The sequence below is a fragment of the Ranitomeya variabilis genome, chromosome 5, assembly GCF_051348905.1.
Source record: "Ranitomeya variabilis isolate aRanVar5 chromosome 5, aRanVar5.hap1, whole genome shotgun sequence".
NCBI lineage: Eukaryota > Metazoa > Chordata > Amphibia > Anura > Dendrobatidae > Ranitomeya > Ranitomeya variabilis.
In genome coordinates this window covers 689,559,358-689,580,210 of record NC_135236.1, presented here as the reverse complement: position 1 = coordinate 689,580,210, position 20,853 = coordinate 689,559,358, and the positions used below count along the sequence as shown (strand labels likewise).

The window sequence follows — 20,853 nt, the reverse complement described above, 5'->3', positions numbered from 1 at the left end:
CTGTCTGCAGCCACCACTAGGGGAAGCTCCCTGTATACAGAGATACATGATAAGATCCTGTCTGCAGCCACCACTAGGGGGAGCTCCCTGTATACAGAGATACACGATAACATCCTGTCTGCAGCCACCACTAGGGGGAGCTCCCTGTATACAGAGATACATTATAAGATCCTGTCTGCAGTCACCACTAGGGGGAGCTCCCTGTATACAGAGATACATGATAAGATCCTGTCTGCAGCCAACACTAGGGGGAGCTCCCTGTATACAGAAATACATGATAAGATCCTGTCTGTAGACACCACTAGGGGGAGCTCCCTGTATACAGAGATACATGATAAGATCCTGTCTGCAGCCACCACTAGGGGGAGCTCCCTGTATACAGAGATACACAATAAGATCCTGTCTGCAGTCACCACAAGGGGGAGCTCCCTGTATACAGAGATACACGATAAGATCCTGTCTGCAGCCGCCACTAGGGGGAGCTCCCTGTATACAGAGATACATGATAAGATCCTGTCTGCAGCCACCACTAGGGGGAGCTCCCTGTATACAGAGATACATGATAAGATCCTGTCTGCAGCCACCACTAGGGGAGCTCCCTGTATACAGAGATACACAATAAGATCCTGTCTGCAGTCACCACAAGGGGGAGCTCCCTGTATACAGAGATACATGATAAGATCCTGTCTGCAGTCACCACTAGGGGGAGCTCCCTGTATACAGAGATACATGATAAGATCCTGTCTGCAGCCAACACTAGGGGGAGCTCCCTGTATACAGAAATACATGATAAGATCCTGTCTGTAGACACCACTAGGGGGAGCTCCCTGTATACAGAGATACATGATATGATCCTGTCTGCAGCCACCACTAGGGGGAGCTCCCTGTATACAGAGATACACAATAAGATCCTGTCTGCAGTCACCACAAGGGGGAGCTCCCTGTATACAGAGATACATGATAAGATCCTGTCTGCAGCCACCACTAGGGGGAGCTCCCTGTATACAGAGATACATGATAAGATCCTGTCTGCAGCCACCACTAGGGGGAGCTCCCTGTATACAGAAATACATGATAAGATCCTGTCTGTAGACACCACTAGGGGGAGCTCCCTGTATACAGAGATACATGATAAGATCCTGTCTGCAGCCACCACTAGGGGGAGCTCCCTGTATACAAAGATACACAATAAGATCCTGTCTGCAGCCACCACTGGGGGGAGCTCCCTGTATACAAAGATACACAATAAGATCCTGTCTGCAGTCACCACAAGGGGGAGCTCCCTGTATACAGAGATACATGATAAGATCCTGTCTGCAGCCACCACTAGGGGGAGCTCCCTGTATACAAAGATACACAATAAGATCCTGTCTGCAGTCACCACAAGGGGGAGCTCCCTGTATACAGAGATACACGATAAGATCCTGTCTGCAGCCACCACTAGGGGGAGCTCCCTGTATACAGAGATACATGATAAGATCCTGTCTGCAGCCACCACTAGGGGGAGCTCCCTGTATACAGAGATACATGATAAAATCCTGTCTGCAGCCACCACTAGGGGAGCTCCCTGTATACAGAGATACACAATAAGATCCTGTCTGCAGTCACCACAAGGGGGAGCTCCCTGTATACAGAGTTACATGATAAGATCCTGTCTGCAGCCACCACTAGGGGGAGCTCCCTGTATACAGAGATACATGATAAGATCCTGTCTGCAGTCAACACTAGGGGGAGCTCCCTGTATACAGAGATACATGATAAGATCCTGTCTGCAGCCACCACTAGGGGGAGCTCCCTGTATACAGAGATACATGATAACATCCTGTCTGCAGTCACCACTAGGGGGAGCTCCCTGTATACAGAGATACATGATAAGATCCTGTCTGCAGCCACCACTAGGGGGAGCTCCCTGTATACAGAGATACATGATAAGATCCTGTCTGCAGCCACCACTAGGGGGAGCTCCCTGTATACAGAGATACATGATATGATCCTATCTGCAGTCACCACTAGGAGGAGCTCCCTGTATACAGAGATTCATGATAAGATCCTGTCTGCAGCCACCACTAGGGGGAGCTCCCTGTATATAGAGATACATGATAAGATCCTGTCTGCAGTCACCACTAGGGGAAGCTCCCTGTATGCAGAGATACATGATAAGATCCTGTCTGCAGTCACCACTAGGGGGATCTCCCTGTATGCAGAGATACATGATAAGATCCTGTCTGCAGTCACCACTAGGGGGAGCTCCCTGTATACAGAGATACATGATAAGATCCTGTCTGCAGTCACCACTAGGGGGAGCTCCCTGTATACAAAGATACATGATAAGAACCTGTCTGCAGTCACCACTAGGGGGAGCTCCCTGTATACAGAGATACATGATAAGATCCTGTCTGCAGCCACCACTAGGGGGAGCTCCCTGTATACAGAGATACATGATAAGATCCTCTCTGCAGTCACCACTAGGGGAAGCTCCCTGTATACAGAGATACATGATAAGATCCTGTCTGCAGCCACCACTAGGGGGAGCTCCCTGTATACAAAGATACATGATAAGAACCTGTCTGCAGTCACCACTAGGGGGAGCTCCCTGTATACAGAGATACATGATAAGATCCTGTCTGCAGCCACCACTAGGGGGAGCTCCCTGTATACAGAGATACATGATAAGATCCTCTCTGCAGTCACCACTAGGGGAAGCTCCCTGTATACAGAGATACATGATAAGATCCTGTCTGCAGCCACCACTAGGGGGAGCTCCCTGTATACAGAGATACATGATAAGATCCTCTCTGCAGTCACCACTAGGGGAAGCTCCCTGTATACAGAGATACATGATAAGATCCTCTCTGCAGCCACCACTAGGGGGAGCTCCCTGTATACAGAGATACATGATAAGATCCTGTCTGCAGTCACCACTAGGGGGAGCTCCCTGTATACAGAGATACATGATAACATTATGTCTGCAGCCACCACTAGGGGGAGCTCCCTGTATACAGAGATACATGATAAGATCCTGTCTGCAGTCACCACAAGGGGGAGCTCCCTGTATACAGAGATACATGATAAGATCCTGTCTGCAGCCACCACTAGGGGGAGCTCCCTGTATACAGAGATACACGATAAGATCCTGTCTGCAGCCACCGCTAGAGGGAGCTCCCTGTATACAGAGATACACGATAAGATCCTGTCTACAGCCACCACTAGGGGGAGCTCCCTGTATACAGAGATACATAATAAGATCCTGTCTGCAGCCACCACTAGGGGGAGCTCCCTGTATACAGAGATACATGATAACATCCTGTCTGCAGCCACCACTAGGGGGAGCTCCCTGTATACAGAGATATATGATAAGATCCTGTCTGCAGCCACCACTAGGGGGAGCTCCCTGTATACAGAGATACATGATAAGATCCTGTCTGCAGCCACCACTAGGGGGAGCTCCCTGTATACAGAGATACATGATAACATCCTGTCTGCAGCCACCACTAGGGGGAGCTCCCTGTATACAGAGATATATGATAACATCCTGTCTGCAGTCACCACTAGGGGGAGCTCCCTGTATACAGAGATACATGATAAGATCCTGTCTGCAGCCACCACTAGGGGGAGCTCCCTGTATACAGAGATACATGATAAGATCCTGTCTGCAGCCACCACTAGGGGGAGCTCCCTGTATACAGAGATACATGATAAGATCCTGTCTGCAGCCACCACTAGGGGGAGCTCCCTGTATACAGAGATACATGGTAAGATCCTGTTTGCAGTGACCACTAGGGGAGCTCCCTGTATACAGAGATACATGATAAGATCCTTTCTGCAGCCACCACTAGGGGGAGCTCCCTGTATACAGAGATACATGGTAAGATCCTGTTTGCAGTGACCACTAGGGGAGCTCCCTGTATACAGAGTTACATGATAAGATCCTGTCTGCAGCCTCCACTAGGGGGAGCTCCCTGTATACAGAGTTACATGATAAGATCCTGTCTGCAGTCACCACTAGGGGGAGCTCCCTGTATACAGAGATACATGATAAGATCCTGTCTGCAGTCACCACTAGGGGGAGCTCCCTGTATACAGAGATACATGATAAGATCCTGTCTGCAGCCACCACTAGGGGGAGCTCCCTGTATACAGAGATACATGATAACATCCTGTCTGCAGTCACCACTAGGGGGAGCTCCCTGTATACAGAGATTCATGATAAGATCCTGTCTGCAGCCACCACTAGGGGGAGCTCCCTGTATACAGAGATACATGATAAGATCCTGTCTGCAGCCACCACTAGAGGGAGCTCCCTGTATACAGAGATACATGATAAGATCCTGTCTGCAGCCACCACTAGGAGGAGCTCCCTGTATACAGAGATACATGATAAGATCCTGTCTGCAGTCACCACTAGGGGGAGCTCCCTGTATACAGAGATACATGATAACATCCTGTCTGCAGTCACCACTAGGGGAAGCTCCCTGTATGCAGAGATACATGATAAGATCCTGTCTGCAGTCATCACTAGGGGGAGCTCCCTGTATGCAGAGATACATGGTAAGATCCTGTCTGCAGCCACCACTAGGGAGAGCTCCCTGTATACAGAGATACATGATAAGATCCTGTCTGCAGTCACCACTAGGGGGAGCTCCCTGTATACAGAGATACATGATAAGATCCTCTCTGCAGTCACCACTAGGGGGAGCTCCCTGTATACAGAGATACATGATAAGATCCTGTCTGCAGCCACCACTAGGGGGAGCTCCCTGTATACAGAGATACATGATAAGATCCTGTCTGCAGCCACCACTAGGGGGAGCTCCCTGTATACAGAGATACATGATAAGATCCTGTCTGCAGTCACCACCAGGGGGAGCCCCCTGTATACAGAGATACATGATAAGATCCTGTCTGCAGCCACCACTAGGGGGAGCTCCCTGTATACAGAGATACATGATAAGATTCTGTCTGCAGTCACCACTAGGGGGAGCTCCCTGTATACAGAGATACATGATAAGATCCTGTCTGCAGCCACCACTAGGGGGAGCTCCCTGTATACAGAGATACACAATAAGATCCTGTCTGCAGTCACCACAAGGGGGAGCTCCCTGTATACAGAGATACACGATAAGATCCTGTCTGCAGCCACCGCTAGAGGGAGCTCCCTGTATACAGAGATACACGATAAGATCCTGTCTGCAGCCACCACTAGGGGAAGCTCCCTGTATACAGAGATACATGATAAGATCCTGTCTGCAGCCACCACTAGGGGGAGCTCCCTGTATACAGAGATACACGATAACATCCTGTCTGCAGTCACCACTAGGGGGAGCTCCCTGTATACAGAGATACATTATAAGATCCTGTCTGCAGTCACCACTAGGGGGAGCTCCCTGTATACAGAGATACATGATAAGATCCTGTCTGCAGCCAACACTAGGGGGAGCTCCCTGTATACAGAAATACATGATAAGATCCTGTCTGTAGACACCACTAGGGGGAGCTCCCTGTATACAGAGATACATGATAAGATCCTGTCTGCAGCCACCACTAGGGGGAGCTCCCTGTATACAGAGATACACAATAAGATCCTGTCTGCAGTCACCACAAGGGGGAGCTCCCTGTATACAGAGATACACGATAAGATCCTGTCTGCAGCCACCACTAGGGGGAGCTCCCTGTATACAGAGATACATGATAAGATCCTGTCTGCAGCCACCACTAGGGGGAGCTCCCTGTATACAGAGATACATGATAAGATCCTGTCTGCAGCCACCACTAGGGGAACTCCCTGTATACAGAGATACATGATAAGATCCTGTCTGCAGCCACCACTAGGGGGAGCTCCCTGTATACAGAGATACATGATAAGATGCTGTCTGTAGACACCACTAGGGGGAGCTCCCTGTATACAGAGATACATGATAAGATCCTGTCTGCAGCCACCACTAGGGGGAGCTCCCTGTATACAGAGATACACAATAAGATCCTGTCTGCAGTCACCACAAGGGGGAGCTCCCTGTATACAGAGATACACGATAAGATCCTGTCTGCAGCCACCACTAGGGGGAGCTCCCTGTATACAGAGATACATGATAAGATCCTGTCTGCAGCCACCACTAGGGGGAGCTCCCTGTATACAGAGATACATGATAAGATCCTGTCTGCAGCCACCACTAGGGGAGCTCCCTGTATACAGAGATACATGATAAGATCCTGTCTGCAGCCACCACTAGGGGAGCTCCCTGTATACAGAGATACACAATAAGATCCTGTCTGCAGTCACCACAAGGGGGAGCTCCCTGTATACAGAGATACACGATAAGATCCTGTCTGCAGCCACCACTAGGGGGAGCTCCCTGTATACAGAGATACATGATAAGATCCTGTCTGCAGCCACCACTAGGGGGAGCTCCCTGTATACAGAGATACATGATAAAATCCTGTCTGCAGCCACCACTAGGGGAGCTCCCTGTATACAGAGATACACAATAAGATCCTGTCTGCAGTCACCACAAGGGGGAGCTCCCTGTATACAGAGATACATGATAAGATCCTGTCTGCAGTCAACACTATGGGGAGCTCCCTGTATACAGAGATACATGATAAGATCTGTCTGCAGTCACCACTAGGGGGAGCTCCCTGTATACAGAGATTCATGATAAGATCCTGTCTGCAGCCACCACTAGGGGGAGCTCCCTGTATAAAGAGATACATGAATACATGATAAGATCCTGTCTGCAGTCACCACTAGGGGAAGCTCCCTGTATGCAGAGATACATGATAAGATCCTGTCTGCAGTCACCACTAGGGGGATCTCTCTGTATGCAGAGATACATGATAAGATCCTGTCTGCAGTCACCACTAGGGGGAGCTCCCTGTATACAGAGATACATGATAAGAACCTGTCTGCAGTCACCACTAGGGGGAGCTCCCTGTATACAGAGATACATGATAAGATCCTGTCTGCAGCCACCACTAGGGGGAGCTCCCTGTATACAGAGATACATGATAAGATCCTGTCTGCAGTCATCACAAGGGGGAGCTCCCTGTATACAGAGATACATGATAAGATCCTGTCTGCAGCCACCACTAGGGGGAGCTCCCTGTATACAGAGATACATGATAAGATCCTGTCTGTAGTCACCACTAGGGGGAGCTCCCTGTATACAGAGATACACGATAAGATCCTGTCTGCAGCCACCGCTAGAGGGAGCTCCCTGTATACAGAGATACACGATAAGATCCTGTCTACAGCCACCACTAGGGGAAGCTCCCTGTATACAGAGATACATGATAACATCCTGTCTGCAGCCACCACTAGGGGGAGCTCCCTGTATACAGAGATATATGATAACATCCTGTCTGCAGTCACCACTAGGGGGAGCTCCCTGTATACAGAGATACAAGATAAGATCCTGTCTGCAGCCACCACTAGGGGGAGCTCCCTGTATACAGAGATACATGATAAGATCCTGTCTGCAGCCACCACTAGGGGGAGTTCCCTGTATACAGAGATACATGATAAGATCCTGTCTGCAGCCACCACTAGGGGGAGCTCCCTGTATACAGAGATACATGATAAGATCCTGTCTGCAGCCACCACTAGGGGGAGCTCCCTGTATACAGAGATACATGATAAGATCCTGTCTGCAGCCACCACTAGGGGGAGCTCCCTGTATACAGAGATACATGATAAGATCCTGTCTGCAGCCACCACTAGGGGGAGCTCCCTGTATACAGAGATACATGATAAGATCCTGTCTGCAGCCACCACTAGGGGGAGCTCCCTGTATACAGAGATACATGATAAGATCCTGTCTGCAGCCACCACTAGGGGGAGCTCCCTGTATACAGAGATACATGATAAGATCCTGTCTGCAGCCACCACTAGGGGGAGCTCCCTGTATACAGAGATACATGATAAGATCCTGTCTGCAGCCACCACTAGGGGGAGCTCCCTGTATACAGAGATACATGATAAGATCCTGTCTGCAGCCACCACTAGGGGGAGCTCCCTGTATACAGAGATACATGATAAGATCCTGTCTGCAGTCACCACTAGGGGGAGCTCCCTGTATACAGAGATACATGATAAGATCCTGTCTGCAGCCACCACTAGGGGGAGCTCCCTGTATACAGAGATACATGATAAGATCCTGTCTGCAGCCACCACTAGGGGGAGCTCCCTGTATACAGAGATACATGATAAGATCCTGTCTGCAGCCACCACTAGGGGGAGCTCCCTGTATACAGAGATACATGATAAGATCCTGTCTGCAGCCACCACTAGGGGGAGCTCCCTGTATACAGAGATACATGATAAGATCCTGTCTGCAGCCACCACTAGGGGGAGCTCCCTGTATACAGAGATACATGATAAGATCCTGTCTGCAGCCACCACTAGGGGGAGATCCCTGTATACAGAGATACATGATAAGATTCTGTCTGCAGTCACCACTAGGGGGAGCTCCCTGTATACAGAGATACATGATAAGATCCTGTCTGCAGCCACCACTAGGAGGAGCTCCCTGTATACAGAGATACATGATAAGATCCTGTCTGCAGCCACCACTAGGGGGAGATCCCTGTATACAGAGATACATGATAAGATCCTGTCTGCAGCCACCACTAGGGGGAGATCCCTGTATACAGAGATACATGATAAGATCCTGTCTGCAGCCACCACTAGGGGGAGCTCCCTGTATACAGAGATACATGATAAGATCCTGTCTGCAGTCACCACTAGGGGGAGCTCCCTGTGTAGGGATTACATACATATTTTAGTGACGGATGCTTTACTGATCATGTGATTGCGTTCAGTGTGAGCCGGTGGCTTTCAGTCATACAGGCATCTGTTTACCACGCACTCGTCTGGACACTAGGCTGTGTGCACGCCTTGGCTTTCTCTGCACAGATGTGCTGCACGGTGAGCTGTCAGTCGGCACTGGCCAAGCTTAACCTATGGGAGCAGTGCTCTGTTTGTGGCCTCTATGACTGATACCACGTGGCTCACTGATGGAATAAGGTTCTTCTCTCCTGCAGTCGCGCCCTCAGTCCGGCACAGCATCGAAACGCTATTAATCTGCAGATTAACCCTACATTTGGTACAGAAAGTATTCAGACCCTTTTACATTTTTCAGTCTGTTTAATTGCAGCCATTTGGTAAATTAAAAAAAAGTTCATTTATTCTCATTAATGTACACTCTGCACGCCATCTTGACTGAAAAAAACAGAAACGTAGAAATTTTTTTGCTCAGACACTCATATGTAAGTCCCATGCTGTCCTCCATTTCCTTGTGATCCTCCTTGAGATGGTTCTACTCCTTCATTGGAGTCCAGCTGTGTGTAATTAAACTGATAGGACTTGATTTGGAAAGGCGCACACCTGTCTATATAAGACCTCACAGCTCACAGTGCATGTCAGACCAAATGAGGATCATGAGGTCAAAAGAACTGGCCAAGGAGCTCAGAGACAGAATTGTGGCAAGGCACAGATCTGGCCAAGGTTACAACAGAATTTCTGCAGTATTCAAGGTTCCAAAGAGCACAGTGTCCTCCATAATCCTTAAATGGAAGAAGTTTGGGACCACCAGAAGTCTTCCTAGACCTGGCCGTCCAGCCAAACTGAGCAATCGTGGGTGAAGTGCCTTGGTGAGAGAGGTGAAGAAGACCCTCAAGATCACTGTGGCTGAGCTCCAGAGATGCAGTAGGGAGATGGGAGAAAGTTTCACAAAGCCAACTATCACTGCAGCCTCCACCACTCAGGCCTTTATGGCAGAGTGGCCCGACGGAAGCCTCTCCTCAGTGCAAGACATATGGAAGCCCGCATAGAGTTTGCTAAAAAAAACAAACAAATGAAGGACTCCCAGACTATGGGAAATAAGATTTGTCACGTACCCCCTCTCAGCACATTACTTGGGTTGTGCCTGCAAGAGTTAATCTATCTCCCCTTTCTCAGTCCAGCATTCAACCTCTGTCCTATGCTGTAATGGGAGAATAAATCACACACCGACGCAGACCACACACCCGCTCATACACGCTGCCACCAGTCACCAAATACACGGGTGATGAGTCCCGGAAATTACTAATACTGTCTACCACTCATACGGATCATACAGTTTAAGGCTATGGATTCTTTAGAACATACAAGGTTCAGCTTGTTAAAGTTTTATGCTTTAATAGAAAAGATACAGTGCTTACAGAAAAGAAAAAAGTATAAAAATATGATAATAAAAAGACATAAAAATATGCAAAAACAGTTATAAAATAAAGGGAGAAAACTTACAGAAATCCTAACTTTGCACTCTGCTTTCTGCTCCCTGAGGGTAGGATGAATATAGACTGGATCTCACATCAACTTTCCAGGCTGCCCTCATATGTGAACACTTTTCAATGTATACAGGCTTAATTAATAATAATAATAATAATAATAATAATAATAATAATAAGATTTATTTTTATATAGCGCTAACATATTCTGCAGCGCTTTACAGTTTTGCACACATTATCAATTATTATTATTAATTTATAGGTTTACTCTGGAGGTCAGATTTGTAGACTAGCCCCTCCGGTTAATATCATAATTGCTTGTTTTTGATTGGACCATGGCCGCTCCCCCAATGAATATATTATTTGTTCTGAGATTCCCTGTGTAAGGCCATGTGCACACATTCAGTATTTTTCGCATTTTTTTGCGTTTTTTCGCTATGAAAACGTGATAAAAACGCGAAAAAAACGCTTACATATGCCTCCTATTATTTACAGTGTATTCCGCATTTCTTGTGCAAATGTTGCATTTTTTTCCGCGAAAAAATCGCATCGCGGAAAAAAAAGCAACATGTTCATTAAAAATGCGGAATTGCGGGGATTCCGCACACCTAGGAGTGCATTGATCTGCTTACTTCCCGCACGGGGCTGTGCACACCATGCGGGAAGTAAGCAGATTATGTGCGGTTGGTACCCAGGGTGGAGGAGAGGAGACTCTCCTCCACGGACTGGGCACTATATAATTGGTAGAAAAAAAGAATTAAAATAAAAAATAGTCATATACTCACCTTCGATGGCACCGGAGGCATGCTGCTGCTTCCGTTCCTTTAGATGGTCTGTGTTCAGGACCTGCGATGACGTCGCGGCCTTGTGATTGGTCGCGTGACTGCTCATGTGACCGCTCAGCGACCAATCACAAGCCGCAATGTCATCGAAGGTCCTGAACACACACACCATCTATAGGAACGGACGCCGCTGAGGAGATCGGCTGTCTGCAGGTGAGTATAACCATTTTTTTAATTTTTTGTTATTATTTTTAAACATTCTATCTTTTACTATTGATGCTGCATAGGCAGCATCTATAGTAAAAAGTTGGTCACACTTGTCAAACACTATGTTTGACAAGTGTGACCAACCCTGTCAATCAGTTTTCCAAGCGATGCTACAGATCGCTTGGAAAACTTTAGCATTCTGCAAGCTAATTACGCTTGCAAAATGCTAAAAAAACGGGAAAAAAAATGGGAAAAAAACGCAAAAAAAAATGCGGATTTCTTGCAGAAAATTTCCGGTTTTCTTCAGGAAATTTCTGCAAGATATCCTGACGTGTGCACATACCCTTAAAGTTCTCACAGATAGATGTTGTCAGGCTGTAATTGACATCTCTCTTCAAAGAGCTAAGAGGTGTCAAATGTTTCCCTTTTTCTTGGTTCCCAGCACGACCCCCTGGCAAGAGTGGAGACAGTAGTCTGCCTTCTCAAGATATGTATGCTGTGACCTCTGTGAGGCCTGCAGTTTCAAGACAGATGTTCAACTACTGCTAGTTACACATATAACCCTAGACATATGTCACTACACACATATAGATATATACATATTTCACTACAGCGGCCAAGTACAGAGATATCCTGGATGAAAATCTCTTCCAGAGTACTCTGGACCTCAGACTTGCCTCAGACCTCACCTTCCAACAAGACAATGACCTATTCTCTGACCACAACATTCTCTCCTTCACACTCACAATTCCTCGCCCACCCCAGCACTCTCCTACCTACCACACATTCAGAAATCTACATGCTATTAATCCTCACACACTTTCAGACTCCTTACACTCATCACTGTCCCCAGTCTCCTCTTGTCCCTGTCCTGATCTGGCTGTACATTACTTCAACGACACTCTTAGAAGCACCCTAGACCAAGTAGCTCCCCTCACCTTCAGAACCTCCAAACACAGAGTGAAACAGCCCTGGCTCACATCGCAAACCCGATTCCTCCAGCGATGCTCCAGGTGTGCTGAACGCTTATGGAGGAAAACTCGCACCCCAGAAGACTTCTTGCACTTCAAATTTATGTTAAGGACCTATAACTCTGCCCTTCACCTTGCCAAACAGACCTACTTCACCACCCTGATCTCCTCACTATCCAACAACCCCAAGAAACTTTTTGACACATTTCACTCCCTCCTCAGGCCAAAAGCACAAGACCCTATCACAGACATTTGTGCTGATGACCTGGCCTCCCACTTTATAGAGAAAATAGATAACATCCGTCAGGAAATCCGCTCCCAGACACCAAGTGCAATGACTCCCATTCCTCCCTGCATCTCCCCTGGCTCACTCTCCACATTCGATCCCATCACAGAAGAAGTCTCCAAGCTCCTCTCCTCTTCTCGTCCGACTACATGCACCACCGACCCCATTCCCTCACACCTCCTCCAGTCTCTCTCTCCAGTCGTCACAACTCACCTAACTGCAATCTTTAATCTCTCCCTCTCCTCTGGCATTTTCCCCTCCTCCTTCAAACACTCTATCATTACTCCATTACTAAAAAAAACCCACCCTTGACCCATCATGTGCAAACAACTACAGACCGGTCTCCAATCTACCCTTCATCTCAAAACTCCTGGAGCGCCTAGTCTACTCCCGCCTTACCCGTTACCTCTCCACTCATTCCCTCCTAGACCCTTCACAGTCCGGGTTCCGCCCCCTACATTCAACAGAAACTGCACTCATCAAGGTGACCAATGACCTTCTGACAGCAAAATGTAACGGTGACCACTCTCTGCTCATTCTCCTCGATCTTTCTGCAGCTTTTGACACTGTTGACCACCCTCTTCTACTCTCTAGGCTCCAGTCACTGGGCATTAAGGACACTGCTCTCTCCTGGTTCTCTTCCTATCTTTCTGAACGCTCCTTCAGTGTTCTGTTCTCCGGCTCCACTTCATCTCCTCTTCCTCTCACTGTCGGGGTACCTCAGGGCTCAGTCCTTGGCCCCCTTCTCTTCTCCCTCTACACGGCCCCAATTGGACAGACCATCAGCAGATTTGGCTTTCAGTACCATCTTTATGCTGATGACACACAACTATACACGTCAGCCCCTGACCTTACCCCCGCTGTACTACAGAACGCCACTGACTGTCTGTCTGCAGTCTCTAACATCATGTCCGCTCTCTATCTGAAGCTCAACCTCTCCAAAACTGAACTTCTTCTGCTCCCGCCTTCTACTAACCTCCCTAAATCTGACATTTCCCTCTCTGTGGGTGGCACCATAATAACACCCCGGCAGCAGGCACGCTGTCTGGGTGTCATGTTTGACTCCGATCTCTCCTTCACCTCCCACATACAATCTCTTGCCCGCTCGTGCCGCTTACACCTAAAGAACATCTCTAGAATCCGCCCTTTTCTCACCATGGAGACAACAAAAACTCTCACTGTCGCCCTAATCCATTCCCGTCTGGACTACTGTAACTCTCTTTTAATTGGCCTCCCCCACATGCGACTTTCCCCTCTCCAGTCTATCCTTAATGCAGCAGCCAGGGTCGTCCATCTGGCTAATCGTTACTCGGACGTGTCCGCTCTTCGCCAGTCATTACACTGGCTGCCCATTCATTACAGGATACAATTCAAAGTACTTGTTCTCACCCACAAAGCTCTCCACAGTGCGGCACCCCCTTACATCTCCTCCCTCATTTCTGTCTATCGGCCTAGCCGACCGCTGCGCTCTGCAAACGACTTTCGACTAACCTCTGCACTAATCCGTACCTCCCACTCCCGACTCCAAGACTTCTCCCGTGCTGCGCCAATCCTCTGGAATGCTCTACCCCAAGATATTAGGACCATCCACAACTTGCATAGTTTTAGGCGCTCACTCAAAACTCATTTGTTCAGAGCGGCCTATCGCGTTCCCTAATCAGTCATTTTATGTTTGTGTGTGTGTGTAGCCCATTCACTATCTCACCTACCCCCCACCCCCTGAAGATGGCTGGACCATCATTGTAAATACACACCTGTACTTTGTATCTCCCCACCTCATTGTAGATTGTAAGCTCTCACGAGCAGGGTCGTCTTATTTTGCTTTATTGCTGTATTGTTAACATTGTTACCTATGACTGTTGTGTTTGAAACTGTTAAACTGTAAAGCGCTGCGGAATATGTTGGCGCTATATAAATAAAGATTATTATTATATTATTATTAATAAGAAAGGAGTGGCTTCAGAACAACTCTGTGACCATTCTTGACTGGCCCAGCCAGAGCCCTGACCTAAGCCCAATTGAGCATCTCAGGAAAGACCTGAAAATGGCTGTCCACCAACGTTCACCATCTAACCTGACGGAACTGGAGAGGATCTGCAAGGAAGAATGGCCGAGGATCCCCAAATCCAGGTGTGAAAACTTGTTGCATCATTCCCAAGAAGACTCATGGCTGTACTAGCTCAAAAGGGTGTCAGGAAGATATACATTATTTTCCATTGTTCTGGGGCACAACCAGAACTGACCTACTGCTCCCACCATTGGTTTCTGTAGGACCAAATCCTACATAGAGCCTCTCTCTCTCTGTGAATTTCCACCCTCCCTTCATTTGGAATGCTGAGTTTTATTGCCTGCCGGCATTAGCAAAGCTGAATGCATTTTCCCTTCAAAAATCTCTTTGTCTTCTAGGCAAAACACTCAAAGTCAAATTCAATAATACACATTAATCCCAGAAACATGAAAATTAGATTTCCAGAATCTGGGCACTTGGGGTTATGCATGGCAGTGTTTAGGTGCATTTAGGGCTATCAGAAACCTGGGAAATGAATTTCTGTCCACCAGCAAATCACAGACATACCGTGTGTGGACTCTAAAAAATGGTAAAATTGCAGGGGAAAAAAATAATGCCAATATCGTTGGCCTGCGAGCTTCCAGGTCAAAGATATGAAGAAAAGGGGTTATTGATAATTTTCCAATATAGGTGTACCTCCCAGAAAACAGCCCATATGTGGGAGGTCAGCAAAGTGCGAGTTCTTAGTTTTATGTCCAAATCATAAGACAAGAAAGTCCATCTTTGGCCTGCATTCAGAGCCAGAGACCGCTGAACACCATGCTGTGGTACTGGATCATTTCTGTGGGATCTCTCCTCCCATTTATCGATGCGTCATACCTGTCACGCTACCAAACGGGTGACCGACCCACCTATAAGAGGTCAGTGGTGGCAGCATAGTTTTCGTATTTATGTGGTGTTTGAGACTTGGTGTTGACTGGATCATGGTGTATATATGTTCCCATCAGGAACCGGTAGTATATATACATCCCGTCACATCACGTGCCACAATATTCAACTATTCAACATAAATTAGAGCAGCTGCGCTCATTTTCTTATCCTCTGTCAATACCCTTATTGGCCAGCAGGGTAAGGGGGCTCCAGAGAGCTGCAGGTTCCTGACTAAGTTTGTGACAGGGTGCTTCTACTCAATATTGAGCAAAGGGTCTGAATACTTATGACCATGTGCCTGGTCCACTCCCGTCTTATTCTCTATCTCTCAGATAACTCTCTTCTCCACCCTTTACAATCTGGCTTCCGCTCTTTACACTCTACTGAAACTGCCCTCACTAAAGTCTCTAATGACCTACTAACAGCTAAATCTAATGGTCACTACTCCATGCTAATTCTCTTGGATCTCTCCGCAGCATTTGATACTGTGGATCATCAGCTCCTCCTCACTATGCTCCGCTCCGTCGGCCTCAAGGACACCATTCTCTCCTGGTTCTCCTCCTATCTCTCTGACCGCTCCTTCACTGTATCTTTTGCTGGTTCCTCCTCCTCTCACCTTCCCCTTACTGTTGGGGTTCCTCAAGGATCAGTCCTAGGCTCCCTCCTCTTCTCTTTATATACCCCCTATTGGGCAAACAATCAGTAGATTTGGGTTCCGGTACCATCTCTATGCTGACGACACCCAATTATACACTTCTTCTCCTGATCTCACGCCTGCCTTTTTAGAAACAACCAGTGATTGTCTTACTGCTGTCTCTAACATCATGTCCTCCCTCTATCTGAAACTGAGCCTGTCAAAAACCGAACTCCTTGTGTTTACTCCCTCTACTAACCTACCTTTGCCTGACAGTGCCATCTCCGTGTGTGGTGCCACCATTGCTCCCAAGCAACATGCCCGCTGCCTTGGGGTGATCCTTGATTCCGAGCTTTCATTCACCCCCACATCCGATCACTGGCTAGCTCTTCTTATCTGCATCTCAAGAACATTTCTGGAATTTACCCTTTTCTTACTTTCCACTCTGCAAAAACTCTTACTGTTTCACTCATTCATTCTCGTCTGGACTATTGTAACTCTCTAATAATCAGCCTACTTCTTACCAAACTCTCCCCGCTCCAATCTGTCCTGAATGCTGCTGCCAGGATCATATTCCTCACCAATCGTTACACGGATGCCTCTACCTTGTGCCAGTCATTACACTGGTTACCCATCCACTCCAGAATCCAGTACAAACTTATTACCCTCGTCTACAAAGCACTCCATGGCTCAGCACCACCCTACATCTCCTCCCTGGTCTCAGTCTACCACCCTACCTGTGCTCTCCATGGCTCAGCACCACCCTACATCTCCTCCCTGGTCTCAGCCTACCACCCTACCCGTGCTCTCCATGGCTCAGCACCACCCTACATCTCCTCCCTGGTCTCAGCCTACCACCCTACCCGTGCTCTCCATGGCTCAGCACCGCCCTACATCTCCTCCCTGGTCTCAGCCTACCACCCTACCCGTGCTCTCCATGGCTCAGCACCACCCTACATCTCCTCCCTAGTCTCAGCCTACTACCCTACCCGTGCTCTTCATGGCTCAGCAGCACCCTGCATCTCCTCTCAGGTCTCAACCTACCCCTTTACCTGTGCTCTCCATGGCTCAGCACCACCCTACATCTCCTCCCTGGTCTCAGCCTACCACCCTACCCGTGCTCTCCATGGCTCAGCAGCACCCTACATCTCCTCCCTGGTCTCAGCCTACCACCCTACCCATGTTCTCCATGGCTCAGCACCGCTCTACATCTTCTCCCTGGTCTCAGCCTACCACCCTACCCGTGCTCTCCATGGCTCAGCACCACCCTACATCTCCTCCCTGGTCTCAGCCTACCACCCTACCCATGTTCTCCATGGCTCAGCACCGCTCTACATCTTCTCCCTGGTCTCAGCCTACCACTCTACCCGTGCTCTCCATGGCTCAGCACCACCCTACATCTCCTCCCTGGTCTCAGCCTACCACCCTACCCATGTTCTCCATGGCTCAGTACCACCCTACATCTTCTCCCTGGTCTCAGCCTACCACCCTACCCGTGCTCTCCATGGCTCAGCACTGCCCTACATCTCCTCCCTGGTCTCAGTCTACTACCCTACCCGTGCTCTCCATGGGTCAGCACCATCCTACATCTCCTCCCTGGTCTCAGCCTACCACCCTACCCATGCTCTAATGGCTCAGCCCCATCCTACATCTCCTCCCTGGTCTCAGCCTACCACCCTACCTGTGCTCTCCATGGCTCAGCACCACCCTACATCTCCTCCCTGGTCTCAGTCTACCACCCTACTCGTGCTCTCCATGGCTCAGCACCACCCTACATCTCCTCCCTGGTCTCAGCCTACCACCCTACCTGTGGTCTCCATTCTGCTAATGACCTCAGGTTAGCATCCTCAATAATCAGAACCTCCCACTCCCATCTACAAGACTTTACACGTGCTGCGCCGATTCTTTGGAATGCACTACCCAGGTTAATACGATTAATCCCCAATCCCCACAGTTTTAAGCGTGCCCTAAAAACTCATTTGTTCAGATTGGCCTACCGCCTCAACGCATTAACCTAACTATCCCTGTGTGGCCTAATAAAAAAAAACAAAACAAAAAAAACACATAATCACGTTCCTCCATCATGTTCTCATACACTTTATGCAGTTAATAGCCTCTGTGTCTGTACTGCTACATACTTAGGCAGTTAACTGGTTCATGCAGCTTTACATGAACACCCGAGCCTTACACTATGGCTGGTCCGAACAACTAAAGCAATTGTTACCATCCACCTCTCGTGTCTCCCCTTTTCCTCATAGGATGTAGCTTGCGAGCAGCAGGGCCCTCATTCCTCCTGGTATCTGTTTTGATCTGTTTGTTATGCTGTAATTTCTATTGTCTGTACAAGTCCCCTCTATAATGTAAAGCGCTGCGGAATATGTTAGCGCTATATAAATAAAATTATTATATTATATTTCAGTTTTTCTTTTTTAATAAATTTGCAAAAAATTACTACATTTCTGTTTTTTTCAGTCAAGATGGGGTGCAGAGTGCACATTATTGGGAAAAAATGAACTTTTTTGAAGTTACCAAATGGCTGCAATGAAACAAAGAGTGAAACATTTAAAGGGGTCTGAATACCTTCTGTACCCACTGTATATGAACAGGTTAATGGCATGTGGGCACATAACCGGTATGAGGAGCACAGATCTGCCCTCCTCGCTGATATCACACAGGCACCGGGTGGCCCCTTTCATGCCCTGGCATGGAGCGGATGGTTCCTCTTTTGGGGTCTCCATGAACTAGAAGCCATCGGTGTGGGTGGCCCCAGGAAGACTTTCTAGAAATGCCGCTTCTCAGTGAGCAATGACCACTGCTCCTGACTGTGGTGTCACCGGGTGTGACCTGCTCCATGGCTTCCATGTCACCCTACATAACCTGTGGCCATATCTCTGTTCCTACAAGCCACGACCAGGATGATGAGCAGAACACCCCAAGAATGAGAGCTGTGATGGCGTGTACAGTGGCCGTGGCGCAGCATAATATATCACATGATTACTAACCAGTTGAAAAATGACATCAGTTCCTTCTGTCTGTAACCCCGCAGACCGTAGGCACTTAACGGGCAAACAATGGCCCGGATCCCGCCAGTTCCAATGGATGCCATTAAGAGTCCAGCATAGAACAGCAGAGTCTGGTCCCTCCGAGCCAAGGTGTGCGCGATGTGATGCCTGTCTAAGTAGAAGTCCTCGAAGGGGAAGGCAACTACAGGCAGCAGGGCTGTACCTGGGGGCAAAAACAAATGTCAGGAGCAATAGTACCCGCACCCACAGGTACCAAACACGACCCACAAACACACCAAATACAGGGTCCTTCATATTGAAACCCAACTACAGGGTCCATCACACTGAACCCCAACTACAGGGTCCAGCACACTGAAACCCAACTACAGGGTCCACCACACTGAACCCCAACTAAAGGGGTCAACAAACTGAACACCGACTACAGAGATCAACACACTGAACCCCAACTATAGGGTCCATCACACTGGAACTCAACTACAGGGTCCATCACACTGACCCTCAGCTACAGGGTCCATCACACTGAAACCCAACTACAGGGTCCACCACACTGAACCCCAACTAAAGGGGTCAACAAACTGAACCCCAACTACAGGGTCCAGCACACTGAAACCCAACTACAGGGTCCACCACACTGAACCCCAACTAAAGGGGTCAACAAACTGAACACCGACTACAGGGATCAACATACTGAACCCCAACTACAGGGTCCATCACACTGAAACCCAACTACAGGGTCCATCACACTGAACCCCAACTACAGGGTCCATCACACTGAACCCCAACTACAGGGTCCATCACACTGAACCCCAACTACAGGGTCCATCACACTGATCCCCAACTACAGGGTTAAACACACTGAACCCCAACTACAGGGTCCATCACACTGGACCTCAACTACAGGGTCCATCACACTGATCCCCTACTACAGGGTCCATCACACTGATCTCCAACTACAGGGATCAACACACTGAACCCCAACTACAGGGTCCATCACACTGGACCTCAACTACAGGGTCCATCACACTGATCCCCAACTACAGGGTTAAACACACTGAACCCCAACTAAAGGGTCCATCACACTGGACCTCAACTACAGGGTCCATCACACTGATCCCCTACTACAGGGTCCATCACACTGATCCCCTACTACAGGGTTCAACACACTGAACCCCAACTACAGGATCCATCACACTGGACCTCAACTACAGGGTCCATCACACTGACCCCCAACTACAGGGTCCATCACACTGGACCTCAACTACAGGGTCCATCACACTGACCCCCAACTACAGGGTCCATCACACTGGACCTCAACTACAGGGTCCATCACACTGACCCCCAACTACAGGGTCCATCACACTGAACCCCCAAATACAGGGTTCAACACACTGCACCTCAACTACAGGGTCCATCATACTGATCCCCAACTACAGGTTTCATCACACTGATCCCCAACTACAGGGTCCATTACACTGAACCCCAACTACAGGGTTCACAACACTGTACCTCAACCACATGGTCCATCACACTGAACCCCAACTACAGGGTCCATCACACTGACCCCCATCTACAGGATCCATCACACTGTACCTCAACCACATGGTCCATCACACTGAACCCCAACTACAGGGTCCATACCACACTGACCCCCAACTACAGGGTCCATCACACTGTACCTCAACCACAGGGTAAATCACACAGAACCCCAACTACAGGGTCTATCACACTGACCCCCAACTACAGGAACCA

General features: G+C 48.5%; 1 protein-coding gene across 1 annotated transcript in view; it reads right to left on the bottom strand.

Moving 5' to 3' along the window:
- SLC15A5 (solute carrier family 15 member 5) overlaps positions 1 to 20,853 on the bottom strand; it is a 138,417-nt gene that overhangs the window by 106,158 nt on the left and 11,406 nt on the right. The window contains exon 2 of the mRNA XM_077263027.1: positions 19,084 to 19,306. Coding sequence (XP_077119142.1) covers positions 19,084 to 19,306 — 223 coding nt within the window. The remainder of the gene's footprint in view (positions 1 to 19,083; positions 19,307 to 20,853) is intronic.